The 21,362-nt window shown below is 32.4% G+C and overlaps 1 protein-coding gene across 1 annotated transcript; it reads left to right on the top strand.

The window, feature by feature from the left end:
- The first annotated feature begins 669 nt into the window (after positions 1-669).
- On the top strand, positions 670-19,914 carry LOC115885751 (PTS-dependent dihydroxyacetone kinase, dihydroxyacetone-binding subunit DhaK-like). The gene is made up of 5 exons (XM_030904759.1): positions 670-1,085; positions 7,478-8,236; positions 12,717-12,923; positions 12,979-13,249; positions 19,514-19,914. The coding sequence occupies exons 1-5, from the start codon at positions 878-880 to the stop codon at positions 19,755-19,757; spliced, it is 1,689 nt and encodes a 562-aa protein (XP_030760619.1). The 5' UTR covers positions 670-877; the 3' UTR covers positions 19,758-19,914.
- The last annotated feature ends 1,448 nt before the right edge of the window (positions 19,915-21,362 follow it).

Below are 21,362 nucleotides of genomic sequence, written 5' to 3'. Positions count from 1 at the left end.
TACGTGTAGTTTTTCTTCAAAAACTAGGTCTTTTCCCGTTCATTAACTACATGAAAACTACGTTAATAAACTATGTATTGATATTATAAATAATTTTCCTTTGTATGAGGTGTAATAGAGATAACATGATATAAATATTATATTTAAAGCCATATTTATTCTGTTTTCTTAAATACATTATGTGTTTTTAAAGCTTCAACTTATTATAACCTCACCTCAAACCTTTGATATTTGAAAGTTACATACATAGGTTACATAAGCTACACCCTCTACATAAACTACATTAACTACATGTAATGTAGTTTATGTAGTTTTTCAAAGTAACATGTAGTTTTCCGAACCCTGCTGATGACGTAAACAAGAGTCTGCCGTGGCTGTTCTATTAGGGTGCAGCCACACTATCCTAAAAACGGCGTATCGGCGTAACGGCGTAATGACCTTGAATAGATTTCCAGTAATTCTATTGGCTGAAATTTTTGACAGATGAATTTGACAGATAAAATTTCTGACAGATGAATGTTTCAGCCAATAGAATTACTGGAAATCGATTCAAGGTCGTTACGCCGTTACGCCGATACGCCGTTTTTAGGATAGTGTGGCTGCACCCTTAGAGAGAGCAGTGGGTCAGCCATTGACGTACGTCCACGGGCATCTGTCAGCTATAATGTCAAATCAGGAAATCAGCTGTGCTGTCAGCTGTTCAGCCGTTCAGCCTACAGCGATGGTGTCTGTTTTGTGTCTGTAAAGCATCATCTTTACAACGTCCAAAAATAATGTATTGTTAAACAGTATTAATTTTAAATAAAATGACAGATAAATGTCATAGTCGTGCTTTCGCTAGACAGGCTATGCTCTGGTCTGTTTAAAATTATTTGTGATGGAAGTTTTCTCAACTGCCTCAGACATTCCTTCGTCGTATTTATGTGCTTATTCAGTATTTAATCAAAATGTATCAGTATATAACTTTGGGGACGTATTAGTAACAAAAGATCACAAAACAACTGGTCAAGTAAAGATAATTTCTGGAGGAAAGACATCCTATATTGATTATGTTGGAAAAGGAATGCTTACAGCCACAGTACAAGGTACAATATATAAACTTCAGTTAATGTATATAACGTATTTTTATATGAAATAGTTCTTAAATTATTTAAACCTGGTAAAGTAAAATTCATTACCTCCTAGAAGACATTCAGGTGTCAATGAAGAATTCCACAATTTATTGTTTTTAATATATTCTTTAAGAATTGCTCATCAGCACATAATGCATTGCTGAATATTTGGGCATTTAAAAACAGAAAATCGTCCTCAATTAATTGATCTATTTGAACAAGCAGAAGTGCTTTTAAATTCAAAATCTGTATTGGGCATCAGTGTTAAGACTTGTGTAAAAAGAAACTATAGTCTGTCCAACAAGAGGGTCCATGACAGTGACAGTTTCGTCTATCGTTTTAATACATAGTTAATTTGCATTTTCTCTCATCAGAACTCCCCTGATTCATTGGACAGACTATTGTGAAATCAATGATATCTAAAAAATATATATTCATTATTCCATCGAGAAGCAGGTATTAAAGTAATAACACAATATAAGATTAAAACTGTGTTTAAATCTGGAATAACTCTAAGAAGTGGGTTACGAAAACCAAACTCAGAAATATCGAGACAAGAGAAAGAATGCATTGTAAATACAGTGATTTGTAATGGGCCAAGATATTGATAAAGGAACCATACCGCCAAATGATTAAAAACTGTTTGTCCTTAAGATGAAGTATACTACAGTATACCAAATGCAAAAAATATATTAGAAACAATTTAAAAATTAAAATAAGTAATTATTTAGTTTGTTAATGAAATATATTTTTTAAGTTAGTGTTTATGTATTTGATTATTACATTTCTTTCATTGTTTATTTTTTTTTATTTTATTTGTCTTGTTATGAGCTTTTCAAAAATATAGTATAATCTACAGTATGTCACCGGATTGTCTTTACAAGAGGGAAAACTTTTTTATTATTGAGATTTTGAGAAAAATGCATTCTTCATAAAAAAATTTGCTTGTTCTAAAATGGTTAATCCCGTTTAAACTTTTCCAAATGTCCATACCACTTTAGAGAAAATTAGAAAAAACATAGTTTTACGTGAGGATTCTCCTCACGTAAACTAACACCTTGTTGTATACCTATAGACCTTAAAAACTATTAAACCAAATGCACTGATTATTGCAATGGAAACTATATTACGCATTAACTTGGTAAAAAATATCTCCTATACTTTGTTCGGATTTGATTCACGCCCGATTAAAACAATGAGCGTTTGTTGGTAAAAGCTCGTGCGCTAAAAAAAAATATTTTTTTAAATTCAACCCCGAAAAGGGGTGAAATAAATGAATAAAATTATTTTTTCCAAATTTCGGATAAACAGTAACTAAAAAAAGTTGAAGAGCGTCTGATTTTACATAAAAATGGTCTCTATATTTTTATTGCTCAAATCAAAATTAACCGAGATAGTGTGGCTAGAAGCTAGGGGACAGCTTTTATTGCAATTTTTTCCTTACAGCAGTGGTTTCCAACCTCTTTGTTGTGCCCCCTTAATTTTTCTAACAATCTAATTTCATAAATACTCAACTGATATTATAATTTATTTAATGGGCTACAAAATAGTATACATTATTATGTAAAAAAATACATAAAATAGTATATTATTCAATGAGCATATAATGGTGGCTAGGTGAATAACTATAATAAATAATTATATGAGCGTAGAATACTTACACTTTATCCAGGTTTTATTTTTAATGTTTAAAAAAATATTGAACGAGTATAACGAGTAAGTAAGATAGAAAGAAAACATTGAAATTTTCTTTAACTAGGGAGCTAACTAATTTAGCTTTAACTAATTAAAACTGCGTACAATCGCATTCCAAGCTGGTTTGGATCGAGCACAGCTCTTGTTTGGTGTTTGGGTCGAGATATCCGTGGAAGCGGTGAATAATTGAAACCATTATTCACTAGTGAATAATGAATATTATTATCATTTCATAAACTCATGTATAATAATCAAATTATAGACTAGTCGTGGATAAAAATAATTATTTATTATAAGAAATAATCATTTTAAATGTAATAAAAACAAATCTTACAAAAATACTGGTAAATTTTTGGTTTGCATTCGAAAATGATATTTGGGAAACAGCTGCATGTCCCCCTTGTAACCGTCTCGCGCCCCACAGGTTGGAAACCACTGCCTTACGGTTTCTCCGAAATTTGAAAAAAACTTTATATTTTTCACCCCTTTTCGGGGTGAATTTAAAAAAATCTTATTTGAAATTTATAATTTTCCAAGCAAATTGAATAAAAATGTTAAATACCTATGTATATGAATTTTTCAGCAACTTAAATTTCTATCATCCCTTACCATCTAGCCACCATATTTCGGTTAATTTTGGTCTGAGCAAAAAAAGTATAGAAATAATTTCTATGTAAAATTCGGTTTCTCCGAAATTTCGAAAAAATAATTCTGTTTATTTATTTTACCCCTTCTCAGGGGTGACATAATATGAATTTGAAAAAAAAAATTCACAATTCGTTTTTAGATCTTTCAAAGTAACTCATCAAAAATTCAAGTTTTTACCAAAACTTCGTATTTGAAGGCCTATTTTCTTGGATCATTTAGAATACAATACACCTCATTTATACAGAGTGAGTCTTAAATAAGTGCAAATATTTTTAGGGGTAGTAGATATATTTCGACCTCAGAAACACGAATATGAGTTTTTTTTCGCGAAAAATAATTTGAAATTGTTTCAAAAAAACTTGAATATTTTTTAGTTAAAAAAACATAATTTGTTGGTAATATAGCAACATAGGTAGTAGCAAAGAATATTATAGTTTTAAGAACGCTCGTGTGGAAGCTTTAGCGATTTGTCACACGGTGGCGCTTTTGAAGATAATCGAAGCCTGAAAATGTTAATATTTTAAATTTTGAGGACTACGCGCGGCGATATTTCGTACGGTGTTGCCAAAATATATTTTATTTCTCGAAATTTAAAGAAATATGTATTGATTATATATTTCGTATTCCTTAGTACATGAGGCATCCTAAGGAAGGCTATAAAAACGTAGCTATCAAAATAAAATTTTAGATTTTTAATTTTTAGCCGACCATACCAATAGGTATGGTAGGCTATTAAGATCTATTAAGATCGGCAAAAAAAAGTTTTTTTAATTTCACTCAAAATGAGTTATTTGGGTCATAAATGACCTAAATACAAAATATTTTCATGGTGTCTGTCTGTCCGTCTGTAACACGATAACTCAAAAACCGCTAAACCGATTTTAACCAAATTTGGCACAAAAATACTGTGGCACCCGAGAATCTGGCCATTAGTTTTTGGTGGGTGTGGGGGGTTGGTAAGGGGGTACGGGAGGGGGTTAAAAATTTTAAAAAATCGCAACTCTAAAATTACAATTTTTTTGTATCTGCTAATATAAATTACTTCTATTCCAATAAAAAATTAACTAGTTTTAGGAAACTGGAGAAAATACGGAGAATAAAAATTCGTTCTCTAAGATGAGCACTACTAAGTAATTTTTTAAAATTCGATCCATAAGGGGGTGTAATTAGATAAAGGGGTGTAATTATACAAAAAACAAAATCTGTATTAGGAGTATGAACTTTTGAACAGAAGTAGCGCATTTGAACATTGATAAGCGATTTTTGGAAATTTATATCCTAAGGGTTGTGAAACTGGGGGTGAAATTGTGTACAAAAAATGTAGTTCTAGAAGTATGAAATTTTGTACAGAGTTTCCTTAAGTGACGAAAGTGAGTACCTAGAAGCTAATTTTTGACATTTATCCCCTAGAAATATGGGATGAAAATTTGTACAAAAATTTGTTACAATCGGTTTTAAAAGTATGAAATTCTGCACATACGTTCCTTATGCAACGTTATTTAGCACTAAGTAGGACTTTTTGGAAATTCGCCCTCTAAGGGTGTAAAATAAGGGGTGAACGTTCTGAAACAATAATTCTGTTGAAGGAATATGAAAATTTGCACAGAAGTTCCTTATGCAGCGTAATTTATTAATTAGAGTGATTTTTGAAATTCATTCCTTTAGGGGGGTAAAAATTTGTATAATTTTTATGTAAAATCCGTTCTAGGACTATAGGAGTATGCAATTTTGTACAGAGGTCCCTTATTAATAACCTGTATGCCAAATAAAAGATTATTTTTTTTTTCTTTTTAAAAATAAAAAAAGGGGGTGGGCTACCCTTATCACTTAAGGGTATAAGAATAAATAACAACCTATTTTCAGAGCTACTCAATATACATACAAAATTCCATCAAAATCGGCCAAGCCGTTTCGGAGATGGTAACAAAAGAATAAAAAAACAACCGCTATTAAAAAATAGGGGATGATGGTAGAACGGTAAAAATTTAGTGTTTTTTGTATTTTTAATGCCAAATAAAAAAAATAAAAATTTTTTTTTTTTTCAAAAAATAAAAAAAAAATGAGGGTGGGTTACCCTCTCGGCTACCCTTATCAGTTAAGGGTATAAAAAATAGAACAAGCTATTCTTAGACGTACTGAATATACATATAAAATTTTATCAAAATCGGTCAAGCCGTTTCGGAGATGGTAACAAAAAATTAAAAAAAAACAACCCCTATTAAAAAATAGGGGAAGGTGGTAGAACGGTGAAAATTTAGGGTTCTTTGTATTTTTTAATGCCAAATAATGTAAAAATAAAAACATTTTTTTCTTTTCAAAAAATAAAAAAATGAGGGTGGGTCCCAGCTACCCTTATCACTGAGGGTATAAAATATAACAATAAATAATAGATAACAACCTATTCTCAGACCTACTGAATATACATATAAAATTTCATCAAAATCGTTCAAGCTGTTTCGGAGGAGTACGGTAACTAAAAACTAAAACTGTAACACGGGAATTATATAGATATTATATGTATAAAAACTGCGAAGTGCGGAGAGCGGAGAGCGGAAAGACTGATTATAGCAATAGATGAAATTTAAAACTATTCAAGAAAGTACACACAAAACAAGGCAACGCCGCGCGTCTATTCGTTCAATTCCGAGCAAAATAGCAAGGCTCCACGAAGTTGGGGCCTCGCTCGCCAAAGCGAGGCCCCATCGACAGGTCGGATTTTGATGCGAGACGAGACTTCTAGGGTATTAAGATATTCTTTAGTAGTAGTTTAAATTTACAAGAAAGGAAATCCAGAAAATATCCAGTGATTTTCAAAATTTAAGCAAAAAAATATTTTTTTTTGGAAAGGGATAGCCGGATTAATATAGGAAATCTGCCCCCGCGTCTTTTTTGAAATTATTAATGGGTTAGTTGCAATGACTAAAGAATATAAGGACATGTAACGCCCATATACGGGCTGCATCAGAATTTGTGTCCTTAGACACCATTCTTTTGATGACAAACAATGATTCATCATCTGGTCACCAGCGACAATTTTAGCGATTTTTAATAGTTTGTATGTAGTGAACTTTTTATTAACTTTATTACAATGGTGATTAGTTGTTCAGCTTTCAAGTGACAAAGCAGCAGCTATAAGAAAGAGCCGGGAGTTACGTTTCATAGGTAAATAAACAGTCCACTCCACCTTTTTAGCGTTTTCTTATTGAATTCGATAATTATTTTTCTGATATTATACGTACTTGATGTGTACTATACATCGGTACTAGTTTTATACCTTTTGTTAACATTTTAATACGTTTTTTTCGTCATTAATTAGTATGATACCATCGTATACACCATAGGCATAGTCAAAACATTTATCAAAAAATATAAATATCTCTTCAAACAGCTAGGTTAAGAAAAATATGTGCCACGGCACTGTTTGATGACATCGTCACAATTTGCTCTCGGGTGTTATTTGTCCTTGGATTCTTTAGTCATTGATAGTTGCAATTTAATACATAAAATGACATCAACAATAAAATCTAGTTTATTGTTAGGTTACCTAAATAAGCGAAACTTTAGAGGAATACGATTGCTGGTTACAGAAAATCCCAGTAGATGCGTTATAATGCGTCAGCTTGTATCAGCTTGACGCGAATTTTTGAAAAACCCAGTCTTTACGTAATCATTGCGTAGCAATATGAATTGAAAAAACAGTTTTTTTTGAAAATCTCGAAAACCGTTTGAGATAAAGAGCAAAAAATTTAGGTGAATTATTTAGATTGAACACCAAATCGATCCCCTGAGTGCAAGTCAAAAAAGCCGCGGGGGCAGATTTCCTATATTAATCCGGCTATACCCTTTTCAAAGTAAAATAATTCGATTATTTTGGACTTATTTGAAAAACGGTAAAAAGAAAATATATTTCATTTATCGAGATTTACCAGCCCTGAAAATATTTGCCCTTATTTAAGACTCGCCCTGTATTATTGTTATTTAGAAGGATTACCCTTAAGTTACAGCGTAATTTTTATTTACAGGTCCAAATAGTGAGTCCCCGACGCCAAATGTAATTCTAAAAACAATAAGAGAGCTAAGTTTGAACCATATTAATGGAATTTTAGTAATTATATCGGCACATTCAAAAGATTCCTTAAGTTTCGGATTAGCCGTCGAGCGGGCTATTAACGATGACCTTCATGTCAAGTTTTTAAGTGTATCGGAAGACTGTGGCAAAAACGCATTAAGTAGGGAACAACAGAAGAGCTCAAATCAAAGCGGGATGGTTTTGATCTATAAAATTGCCGGTGCCCTTTCACAGTGTAATAAATCCTTATCCTATATATTCGAATACTGTACTAGAGCTGTGCAATTCCTCGTCAGCGACAGCAGTACCATGCGACAGGATTTATTTCCGAAGAAAATTAGTTACTGTCAAAAATCTTCTTCAGATATACACGGAAACAATTTTTTACCTACATCTGGTATGACTAAAGAAAATTTACAGGAGGTATTGACAGAATTACTTAGCAATTTGATCAAAAATAATAAATTCGTGCTTAGTCCTGGGGACATCTGCATATTATTAATTAATAACCTGGGAGCATTCAAAAGGCAAGAAGAGTTTGTAATCATGGGAATAGTAGCCGCCTTTTTTGAAGCTAAAAATTTACAGGTTGTCAGATTGTATATTGGGCGATATTTTCGTATTAATGATAATGTTGAACTAAATATTTCTTTGTTGAAGAATTTCGATGAAGACCTTGTGACATACTTAGATGCCTCGTGTAGTGTGCCAGGTAATTTTTAGTTTACAATTAAAATCATTGACACACTTTACAAAATTTCTGAAACTGAAAATTGAAATTGGTCAGAAGACATTGTTGAAATTAAAAGACCTTAAATAAAAAGTTAATAAAACGTTGTATTTTCACAGCGCGCAGCAATTGATTTTTTGACAATATTTTTAAATTTCTGTGTGACAAACTGCGACGAAAATGATATAAAAAAAATAAAAAAATGCAAATTTTAAGATTGATTTTAATAATACAAAAATGTTTCTGATATACCCCAAGTTATAACCCACTAAAATTTGGTGTGTATTCTATAATCACAACCAGAGATATAATACATATAATAAGCCGCTTACACATTATAAGAACTTTCAAAAATAATGTACAGGGTGGGTCAAATTCGACGCTTTTAAATGGAAACACCCTTTTCTATAGGAGATAGACAAAAACTAATATCGGTGTCTGGAGCTCAATTTTTGTCAAAAACATGATGGTGAAAACCGCTATCGATATCTGTTACCGTTTCGGAGTTACGGTTTTTCAAAAATATGCATTTTTAACAAATCGCTGTAACTTTTTTGCTATGGAAAATTTTTTTTTTTTTATGAAAACATTTTCAAAGCACCTTTTTACGTAGAATTTAATGGTTTAAGTATAATTTTCTTAAAATTAATAATTTAAGAATTATCAACAGAAAATTTGATTTTTTATATGGGGCACCCTGTATATTTTTAATTTATTGAAAATAATTTAAAATTACCTTTCCAAAAATATAACACACTTGATATTTTGCTCGATTCCTCTTCGAGATATAGAGTATATAAAAATTCGCCCGCTTTAAATAAGTAGGCTTTGAGCGGCACCGGCTGTAATGCAAAAAAATTCTAGCTGTGAGCATCAATTAAAACGAAAATAATATGTGCTATGAGAGATGCAGAATTTTATAACAATTTAAAATATATTTAACCAACATCAACACATTTAAACTATATCTAATAACAATAAAAATAAGTAGCAAACCAAGACATGAGATTTTGCCGTGTTTGAGTTCGAGAAATGTTCGACATATCGACCGGCTTCTGTTATGGACAGACGGGGTAGTTTTTGAACATTTCTCGCGGAATTCGTTAACTCAGTGGGGGTAAAAGATACCCTTTCATAACTGCTAAGTATTTTAATTCTTGTCTAGATTATACGAAATTATACGCAAATATATCCATAGGATTAGATCCATGGGCACTAAGTCAGGCGGCCTCGACGGCCAACGGCTGGGATCTTGGTTAGCTATCTAATTATTTTTGAAATTGGCTGCAAAAATTTGCTGATAACTTCAGCGATCAGAGGCGGTATGTCGTTTTGCATTGAAAAATATGTTTTCGAGTTCCATTAAGGGCATATCATCAATAAGGGGTCCAAAGCCTACTAATTAAAATGGCGAACTTTTAAAAATTCTGTATTTCGAAGGATAACAAAATATCAAGTGTGTTATATTTTTGGAAAGGTAATTTTAAATTCTTTTCAGTTAATTGAAAATATAGAGGGTGTCCCAAATAAAAAATCATTTTTTCTGTTGATAACACTTAAATTATTAATTTAAAAAAAATATTCTTAAACATATAAATTAAATTCTACGTAAAAAGGTGCTTTAGAAATGTTTTCATAGAAATACAAAATTTTCCATAGCAAAAAAGTTACAGCGATTTGTTAAAAATGCACATTTTTGAAAAACACCCCGTAACTCCGAAACGGTAACAGATATTGATTTGCGGTTTTCACCATCATGTTTTTGATGAAAATTGAGCTCCAGACGCCAATATTAGTTTTCGTCTATCTCCTATAGAAAAAGGTGTTTCCATTTAAAAGCGTCGAATTTGACCCACCCTGTACAAGGTGTCCCATTTTGGTTGAAATCATAGGGTATCTCCGTTATTAGTAAAGATAGAAGGATGCGGTTTGCACAAACTTTTTGTCTCATTTTTCGTCTCACTTTTTTGACAAACGGAAGATGCTGTTTTTATAGCCCTCTTCGTTTCTGAGCTACAGGGTCTTTTTGAAATTTTTTTCAATTTGGGACAGCTCCCGTATCTCCGTTATATTGTAGATGATATCGAGAAGGTGAAAACTGGTTCTTATAATAGGACTTTTTACGTAGAATACAGTGGCGTAGTTTGTTTTTCTACAAAAAAAATATTTTTGAAAATATAAACTAAAGTTATGTTTTTTAAATGGAACACCCTGTATATTTATAAATCATATGATCCGTCTTGATATGAGCTTCTCAAAAATATATATCATTCTATATTTATTTTCACTATTTACTGCAATATTTAAAATATACAATTTTCTTATTAGTAGGCCGTGATACATAACAAAAAAAAATCAAAATGGCATTTGCGAAAATAGTCATACACGTATTAAATTTTATTTGGGATTGAAATATTTTACTTTTGAACTGTTACCACTAAACACTGAACCTCTGAATATATTTTTATTTTTTTTGTAACGGGATAACGGGATAGGGTTTGGAAATATCTAAAAGATTGTTGTAGTTCCCACGTTATATTTCATATTTCAAAAATCCCGAAATACTCGAGAACGGACAAATCCGGGAATCAGGAAGGGCATCGTATGGTTCCAATTCATTGATTTTGGAAATAGTTATTTAACAGAATTCTAATATTTTTAAAGTTGTGACGGAGAGCCCCATCTTGCTGAAAGTATATTCTACGTAAATTAGCTAAAGAAATATTTAAAAGTTCCGGTACGATAGCTTCGAAGATCTACAAATAGCGGTAGAGAGTTAAGTTTCCCTGATATGTAAGTAATTTATTAGTGGCTTCTAAAATAAAACAAGAGACAGATAGAAGTATACTTTTAATAATTTTTTAGTTTCTTTTATTATCAACTAGCGTGTACCAGCGACTTCATTCGCGTCGAATTAATCATTTGTAATGGTGATGATAAAGCAAAGCAAGAATTTCCATTAACATACAAACTGGATAAAATTTTCTCACATTTATGTCAGCATGAGAAAAAACAATATGGCGATATTATTATATAATTTGGTAATTGAGGGGTAGTTTCATCTCGTTGGAATTTGACTTTCGAAAAATCCGTTTGCCAAAAATAAGCTTTTTACGTTAAGCAGTTTAAGCAGAATCGTGGTTAAGAAATTACCCAACTTTTTGGAACACCCTGTTTGATTTTTTAAAAAAATTCAAAATATGTAAAAAACCCATATAAATTATGCTTGTCCAAGCGTTTTCCCGAAAGACTAACCGTTTTTTAAATAACAAATATTGTAATATTTGAGGGGCGTTTTCACCTTCTTGGAATTTGAGATTCGAGAAACCCCTCCTTATCGAACCTCTACACCCCACAGTCAATCCGTTTGCCAAAAATCAGCTTTAAACGTCAAGCAGTTTAAGCAAAATCGTGATTACTCAATGGTCATATTTTATGAAACACCCTGTATAAATTTATAAAAAATCTTAAAATATGTAAAACAACAAAATAAAATATACGTGTTTAAGAGTTTTTTCCGAAAAACTCACCGGTTTTTAAATAAAAAATATTTTAATATTTGAGGAATAGTTTCACCCCCCTAGAATTCGAGTTTCGAAAAATCCCTTCTTATCGAACATATCTCTACACCCTAAAGTCAGTCTGTTTTCCAAAAATCAGCTTTTTACGTCAAGCGCTTTAAGCAGGATCGTGATTAATCAATGACCAGATTTTTCGAAACACCCTGTATACATTTTTAAAAAATCTTAAAATATGTAAAAAAAACAAAATAAAATATACGCGTTTAAGCGTTTTTTCGGAAACTTGACTGTTTTTTAAATAAAAAATATTGTAATATTTAAGGGGTGGTTTCACCCTCTTGGAACTGGAATTTCGAAAAATCCCTTCTTATCGAACCTCTACACCCTAGAATCAACCTGTATGCCAAAATTGAGCTTCTTACGTTGAGTGGTTTGAGCAGAATCGTGATTAATCAGTATGTCAGTCACTTAAGGATTTTATATATTAGTATAGATCATGGCCTACTAATAAAATTATCTTTTATTAAAATTTTAAATATTGCAGTAAATAATGAAAATAAATATAGAGTGATATATATATTTTTGAGAAGCTTATGACAAGCCAGATCATATAATTTATAAATATACAGGGTATTCCATTTAAGAAAACAAAACTTTAGTTCATATCTTTAAAAATATTCTTTTCATAGAATAACAGAGCACGCCACTGTATTCTACGTAAAAAGTTCTACTATAAACAGTTTTCATCTTCTCGATATATTGAACAATAACAGAGAAACGAAGAAAGCTATGAAAATTTTGTTTACGGCATCTTCCATTTGACAAAAAGGGGGACAGGTTTGTGCAAACCGCACCCTTTTATCTTCACTAATAACGCAGATACCGTATGATTTCAGCCAAAATGAGACACCCTGTACACTTCAAATGAATATTTTTTGTAGGTTGGTTTCCGGTTTATCAAGATGCTCCCATTTTAAAAGAAAGTGTAATTCAAAGCTGTCTTCGAAGAAAGTGCCGATTATCTCCACCAATCAAAGGACCGAAACTAAGAGATAGATTATCCAATGTGATTCAACTATGCCTTCAGTTTGCATGCGATGCTTTAATATCATGCGAAAAAATGCTTAATAAAATAGATTCTGAAATAGGTAAAAATATACTATTGCCGTGAGCACTATTGAGTCAACGGAAAAAATATTTAAGGAAATGGTGATACAGGTAGTAAAATGCGCTCGATAGCTGAAGTGCTGAATAAAAGGTCATGCAACCATAAACTTAACTTAAGTTACCCGTTTACATTTTTCTTAAGCTTAAGTAAGATTTTGGACCACACTGTAGGTGGAGATATAGGATGTGTGTATAGTATTTTATTTGAAGCTGTTGCAAATAAGTTTGGCGACTATAGGGAAGATGACGAAATCTCATTTAATATGTGGATTGAAGCGATGGAAAATGCCTGTAATGCTCTCAAAAAGTAAGAATATTGTAAATTTTTAGTAAAATTTTGAATTCAAATTATACATACTCATTCGCCACGGAGTATTGTAGCCACATGATTAGATTTTTAGAAATGGTGAGTGATGGGATCGTTGGAGAACTACCAAATCTACAATTTACAATTATTTCCAAAAGGTACAAAATGTCCCAAATAAATAAAAAAATTCAAAGTTAAAAGTACAGGGTGTTTCAAAAACATGTGCCATCTCTCGTTGGGAGATTCCCCACGTAAAAATAGGATTTATTTTTCATATTAACGTAGGTCCGATTCGGCTTTGTTTCTTAGCTACAGGGTGTTAAAGTCTTAATATTTTTTCGATTTATTTTAATTTTCTTTTATGTACATTTAGCGTTTCGAAGGAAATTTTGAGGGTAAAAGTTACTATAAATGCGACATATTTTAAAGCTGAAAAAGTGTCGACATATTCACCAGGGACGTGCATATGGGTTATCACTGGAATGTTTTTCTAAAAAAAGCATGTACGCCACTGACATTTTTCTCTCTTGTTAGCGAAATAGTGTAAGCAGTTTAATACCGATTAGAAGTTGTCTCTTGATATTTTGTCGATTTCGGCCTCATTGATAAGATAAACGCAATTTTATTAATTTGCCTTGATCCAAGTCTAATAACAGCCTTTAAAAAAATAATATCCTTAACTTGCCAAAGTTTTAAATAAGTACTCATTGACTCCTCATCAAAAAATATGGAAAAAAGTTCCTATAAACATGGGTATGGAAATGCATAGTTTTAGAGTTACAGGATGTTAGAACTTTTTAAAATTAGGTTTTTTGTAATTATTTTAAATACCATTATTTTTTTATTTGAAATTGATGTAGGTTGGGCTAATAGTATACTAATTAATAGTAATAATATTTAATAATAAATTAGTTAAAAGATATAATTTATTAATTTTATTTTTATTTTAATTTTAATAATTATGATTAATAAAATTGCATTTATCTCATCAAGGACGCTGAATTCGAGAAAATATCAAGATATAACTTTTAATTGGCATTTAACGGCCTACATAATTTTGATATCAAAAGAAAACAAGTCTGTGGTGCACATGTTTTCTTTTTGAAAAATATACCAGTGATAAACCATATGCACGTCCCTGATGAATTTATCGACATTTTTTAGCATTAAAATATGTAGCACTTATAGTAAATTTTACCTTTTTTCTTTAATCCTATCGTTTTTAAATATTTACGATATTGTGAAAATACAGTAACAATTTTAATTCTTCATTTCTCTACGAGCATTTCTCTACCAAGTTTTTAAAATCAAATATTATACTGAAGTTTTTCTATTTACTAAATTTTGTGTTGCAATAATAAAAATAATATCTTATACAGGGTGTCTAAAAATGTATTTTAAATAATTACTAGCTTTAGACGGCAATAACTTGTTTAACTTTAATGGAACACCCTTTATATTTTCCGAGAATCAGATGCACAATTTAATTGGCTATCAAATTGTATTATACCATTATTTACCTATCTCTTCAAGTTTTCATAGAAAATGCATTTTCTTATAATTTAGACCTCAATATCAATCAATATACCCATATACAGGGTGAGTTTCGTATGATGTTCTCTATGGGTATCTCGGAAACTATTGGAGATAGATAGTCGGTTAAATGGGGAAAGAATTGCAGTTTTGTGGGGTCATAAATATGCGCCTTTCAAATTTTTGAAAAAGTTCATGGCTTACTAGATATTTTGAAAAACCAAATTTTGGCGATTTTAAAAATTTACACTAATTCCATTATAATCTATTTTAGACAAACAGGTTTCAGATAAAAGTTGTAGATAATCACATCCCTAATGAGTTTGTGTTTTTTTTTTCTAAAGCCTATCATTTTTGACATATGACACAAATATATATGTTTTTTTAAATGGAAACCATAGTTGGCCATGACTTCATGAAATGCGCCATTTTTCAAGCTTTTCAGCGATATAAGCTATAATATGTTTTTCTCGAAAAATTATGAGTTATAGCCAATTCTTATAATTTTTAAACAATTTCACTTAGTTAGCCATGGAAACAAGTTTCATAGTCGTTGTTATCAGAAATGTCAAACTGTCAAATCCAAACTTTTTAAATTACAATAAACAAAAATTGTAAATATGAATTTTTCAAATGAAGAAAAGCATGTAGGATTATTAGTTACATTTTTCTTGGTCATACATTTTTGAGGATACGTTGACCGGTGAACGTTACTTACGCTTTTTAGGGAACGGTTTTCAAGACATGTATTGTTAGAAAAGTTAAATTTAGAGACTCACACATCAATAGAGTGGTTCCAACATGACTTTCATTATGACACTCCCCCCATAATGAAAGAAATGTTAAAAATTATTTATCATAATTATGCAAACTCAGGGATAGGAAGCGGTGGGTGGACCAATTGCATAGGCCTCCTCGATCATCTGACCTATCCATTTTCGATTTTTTATGCGGTAAGGTTAAAACACGGTTTACAAAAGAACTTATGAATTAGGAGAGGCACTCGAAGAAGCGGTACGAGAGAAGTTTAATAAAGTCGAATCGATAGGTACTATATTATTACACTTTTAGTTTCTACGATTAAAATAAAGGGAAATAAGGTTTGCTGCACTTTAATCTTACCTTTTTTGAAATATTTACATTTTGTGAAAATGCAGTAACACTTTTTATGCTTCGTAGGCAGTATATTACACAGTTTTAAAAAGATGCATTTATGTACTCAAAACAATGGCGGATTTTTTGAACATTTTCTAAAATAATTTAAAGTGTACTGTACGTCTGCTGGATCTGTGTCTATGAAAGGAATGCGGACAAAAAACAAATAAACAACAATATATTTGATACGTCGACTTGACGAGTACGTCACCGCAAAATCGCTCCGCCCACTCATTTTATTGGCGACTTGCAAATTTGTCGAATTTTTATTGATGGGACGCGTCGTCTAATTTTTTACGAAAAACATGGAGAGAATATCGTTTCCCCTCTCACGGATACCTCGTAGCTACAGAACGGACAGACGTACTGTATGTATATAGTGATGATAATTTTTAAGTTTTAGTTTGATGTAATGGAAATTGTAAAGAACTGATAGCTTATATCGCTGAAAAGCTTAAAAATGGCGCTTTTATGAAGTTATGGCCAACTAGGGTTTCCATTTAAAAAAAAACATATGTTTGTGTGATATGTCAAAAATGATAGGCTTTAGAGAAAAACGGAGAACACAATCTCATTAGGGATGTGATTATCTACAACTTTTATCTGAAAACTTTTTGTCTAACATAGATTATAATGGAATTAGGGTTAATTTTTAAAATACCTGAAATTTGATTTTTTCGAAATATCTAGTAGGTAAGCTGTAATGAACTTTTTCAAAAATCTGAAAGGCGCATATTTATGACCCCACAAAAGTGCAATTCTTTCCCCATTTAATTGACTCTCTATCTTCAGTAGTTTCCGAGATACCGATAGAGAACATCGTAGAAAACTCACCCTGTATGTTATGATATTTGTAACGTTATGGCCGTTTAAAGCTAGTAATTATTTCATATACATTTTTAGACACTCTGTATAAGGCAGTATCAATTATTTTATTACAACACCCAATTTAGTAAATAGAAAAACTGCAGTACAATATTTGGTTTTAAAAGCTTAAATACGCCTAGAGAAACGAAGCATTAAAAGTGTTACTGCATTTTCACAAAATCGTAAATATTTCAAAAAAGGTAAGATTAAAGTGCGGCAAACCTTATTTCCCTTTAGTTTAATCGTAGAAACTAAAAGTGTAATAATATACAGAGTATTCCATTTAAAAAAATACAACTTTGATATTTTTTATTTATTTGGGACATTCTGTACTTACTTTACTTTTTCGTATCCGGACCATATAGGTACATAATGTACAATTATAATTTAAAATTCTTTAGCCCAGTACCGGGCGACGTCTAGAGCATTTTCATCGGCGTTCCATAAATTTTCAAGGGTACATGTATGAGGGCATCTTATGCATGACAGCAGATGCTCCATATTTTGGATTTCGCCGCATTCACATTTTGTGTCTTCGTCCGTAACAAGTCCCCATTTCGCTTTGTTGGTTTTAACAGGCGCTACTCCTGTTCTGATGCGGTTTAGGGACTTCCACGTGACCCAATCAAGATGTTGGCCTGCAGAATGTTCTTCTTTAAGAGTATCAAGCGGTGGATCTTCTTGAACAGTTTTTAAAAAGTTTTTCCGAGATCGGAGTTTGCTTGATCCTTGGAACTCGCCAAAAAGTGGATGGTGCTCGTCGAACATCTGTTTAAACTTTTCAGTGTGTTCAGCCGCTTTGCGGCGCTGTGAAGGAGCTGCAAATCCGGAAGCGCTGTAAAGTTGAGATAAGCTTGTTGCTTTCATACACCCTGTTATTCGGCACGTTTCATTTAAAGCAACATCAACTTGTTTGGCTTGGCTCGACCTATTCCATACAGGACACGCATATTCTCCCGTGGAAAAACATCAAGCCCGTGCAGTTGTTTTTAAGACAGATGGATTTGCGCCAACTTGCTTCCAGTTAGCCTTCTTAAAATGTTATTTCTAGCGCTGACTTTCTGGCGAGTTTTCTGACAGTGATACCTATATGTTAGGTCCTGTCTAGTATCACTCCGAGATACTTCGGCTTTTCTGTATGCTCCAGTTAGCTACCTCTCCAGAAGATATTAAGTTTTGTTGCAGCGTCTCTATTGCGTAGGTGGAAAGCGGAAACCTGCGTCTTGGAAGGGTTGGGTTTAAGTGAGTTCTGGTCGTAGTAACTAGCCATTGTATTAAGTGCACCTTCCAGTTTTTGTTCGACGCTGTGAAAGCTGGTATCTTGTACAGCTATTGCCAGGTCGTCAGCATAAAGAAAATGTTTTGAGTATGCAGGGAGAGGTTGATCGTTGGTATATATGTTACGGTTAAGGTCCGATGTCCGGTTAATGTCGACATTACCCGGTTAATATCGAGAATAACACACAACAAAACAACCAAAAACATAACCTAACCCAAACATTAACATGTTAATGTCGACATTAACTGGACATCGGACTTTAACCGTAACATATATTAATATATATGTTACTGTTAAAATTTAATAATAGCATTTGCGCTAGAACGCTCCCTTGGGGCAGCTCATTCCTTTGAGTTCTCCATCTGCTCTTACTATTGTTCAGAGTGACATAAAAGCGTCGGTTCTGCATCATTGTCTCGACCACTTTTACCAGGTTATAATCCTTAATTGTAGCATATATTTTAGTTAGAAGGTGCTTATGGATGATGGTATCATATGCGGCGGTTAAATTGACAAGAGCTAAGACCCCCTGCCCAGTGCATGATTTTCCCGGTCTAAAGCCCGCTTGCTGAGGAATAAGTTTCGATTCTACGATTTTCTACATGCGTCTGAGAATCATTCGCTCGTAAAGTTTGTACAAATGACACAGCAGGGAGATCGGTCTATAGCTACTGGCCAGTTCTGGATCTTTAGCCGGTTTCAGGAGAGCTACAACTTTAGATTTTCGCCAAGATTTCGGGATTTTGTGGCTGTCGGTGCATTCTTGAAACAATTTCAAAACCCACATTTTTGTTGCTGGGCCGAAGTTCTTAATCTGCTCGGTACACAAATCATCTACGCCTGCTGCCTTCCCGTTTTTCATATTGTTTAAAGCGTAATTGAGTTCTTTTAAACTGTAGGGATTCTCCAGGATGTTAATCTCGCTTTCTCGATCTCTCTCTAATCTTGGTATTCTAGTTCTCTTTTCGAGCTTTCCATTCTTCAGCAGCTGGTGGGCAATCTGGTTAGGTTTGATGTTACAGATTTGTTTCCTTTCAATTGGGTCGCCATCAAGTTTTTTTAGGAAATTCCATGCGATCTTACTACTGTGAGTCATATCAATTTGCTCTATCTTGTCTATCTATCTTTGCTGTCTGGAATTACTCAGTTCTTGCATTAACATGGGGACACGGAAGGAGCCTCCCCGATTGCAATAGTGTATCAAAATTAGTAAACAAAAGTACTATTGTTGGCGTCCCCTGGAAACGTCTTGTTTTAAACGGCCAATCCTTCCACCACCGGATCGAAGTGTACGAACCAACGAAAATGATATTAATTTGTAGCTTTCGTAGTCCTCCAATGATTCCATCACTCACAATTTCTAAAATTCTAGTCATGTGGCTATAGTATTCCGTGTCGAATCAGGTGAATAACCCTGTATGCATTTCTAGGTATGGAGGTGCTAATATCGACCAGTACACAGTCTACAATCCTATATCTGCATGTTTAGATACAATGAAAGCACATTCAAACAAGGAGTGTAATCCGATCGATGTTTTCAATCTCGGTGTTTCTAAAGCAGAGGACGTTGCTTTACAATCTATTAAGCCAGGTTGTAAATACCCCAATGCAGAGGCGCATGCTGTTGGAATTTGGTTAAGAGCCACTTACGAAGGAGTAAAACTAAAGTGTTAAAATCCTGATTTATTCAATTTTTAAGTTGAAAATTAATTACAATTATTTTATTTGTATGTCAGCTGATTTACAGGAAGAATGTGATATATTGGTAATTATTTATTACAATAAAAATAATTATAAAGTTTATTTTAGAACGTTTGCAATAAATATTTTTTAGATTGTTATATTATGTTTTTTTATCTAACAGATAGACATACCTTTAAAGTAATACAATTCTATAATTATTACATATCCTGACACAATTAATTTTAATAGGCGATTACCAATTAAAATCAAAATAAACGTAAAATAATAACTTGACATGAATTCATTATTGGATAGTTAGTTACCGGTAGAGGCTAAACGCTTCCTTACAGCAAGATCCTACTGCAAACTCAAATTATGCGTCCAGTTCCAGAAGTGATTTATAAAATGCTGATAACTGTCCAGAGTCCAAAGCGTTATGTCTAAGATCCGGCTACATGATTATTACCCTCATCGTATTTTTAATCAAAACATAATTTTTACGAACATTTATGAATAGGAGAATACACTTTTCACAGGGTGCCTATCAAAAACTTGCCGCAAAAAGGGGTTGCCCCGGTTCAAAGTTTCTACTACGAGCTCAGTAACAGTGCATCGGGCATCTGTAGCTCCTATAATAAAAAAACTTATTTCATTATATTATACGTTTAATCATCATCAATCATACAGGATGTTTAAAATTCTACGTCAAACTTTCTAAAATATTGTTACGGATTCCGTGAGTCCACTAATTTAAACTCACGATAAAATACTTAATTAATTTATTTTCTCACTTTATACTAGTGATGGGATCACTCGAGCGAAAATTCGCTCGAGTACTCGATTATTGAAATAACCGACATCGCTCGATTATGAACGAGCGATGCAAGTGATGAGTACCAAGCGACGAACGCAAGCGATGCTAGAATGAAATAAATTAAAATCCGATTTTAATGTGACCTACTCGATAAAAATCCGAGCGAATTTTCTACATACATTGCAGGTAGCAAATTTATACGACGCCGTATATACCGGGTGCGTCTCAAAAGTGGCTCACCCCTATTACTTTTTTATTTTTTAGATAAAAAAAATGAGATTTGGTATGTTAGTATATGACATAAATTAGGATTGATTGACGTATTCAATTGTTTTCTGTCACTTCCTGTTTCATCGGAAATGACTACAATTTTTGATTTTTAAATGGTACCCTCGGTATTTTTTTTACTTTATTCGATAGAAAATTACATTCTAAATAGAATGACGTATCATATGTCAACTTTTGACATATTCGCTTAAAAACAAATTGTATTTTAAATTTCAATCTAGAGTGCCATGGCTGTGTTAAAAACACTAATTTTTAATCAAGGAGCCTTGGAAAAATAGATTTAATCATCTAATCTTTTTAGTGTCTTGCCCTGGCCGGTTAAAAGATGCCCAAATCGTATTTTTGATCATATCTCACTTTTTTTCAAATGGAACGAGGTAGATCATTAGCATATTTCGAAAAAGAATTTTTTTACGAATAATTTGGTACCACACACTTGGTACTTCCAGTCAAATTGTCGTTATGAACCGCATGTTACAATTTCAAATAAACCA

The sequence above is a fragment of the Sitophilus oryzae genome, unplaced genomic scaffold, assembly GCF_002938485.1.
Source record: "Sitophilus oryzae breed Bouriz unplaced genomic scaffold, Soryzae_2.0 scaffold_41_pilon_pilon, whole genome shotgun sequence".
Taxonomy (NCBI): Eukaryota; Metazoa; Arthropoda; class Insecta; order Coleoptera; family Curculionidae; genus Sitophilus; species Sitophilus oryzae.
Note: the sequence above shows the minus strand (reverse complement) of the source record. Positions and strands in the feature narration are given on the sequence as shown.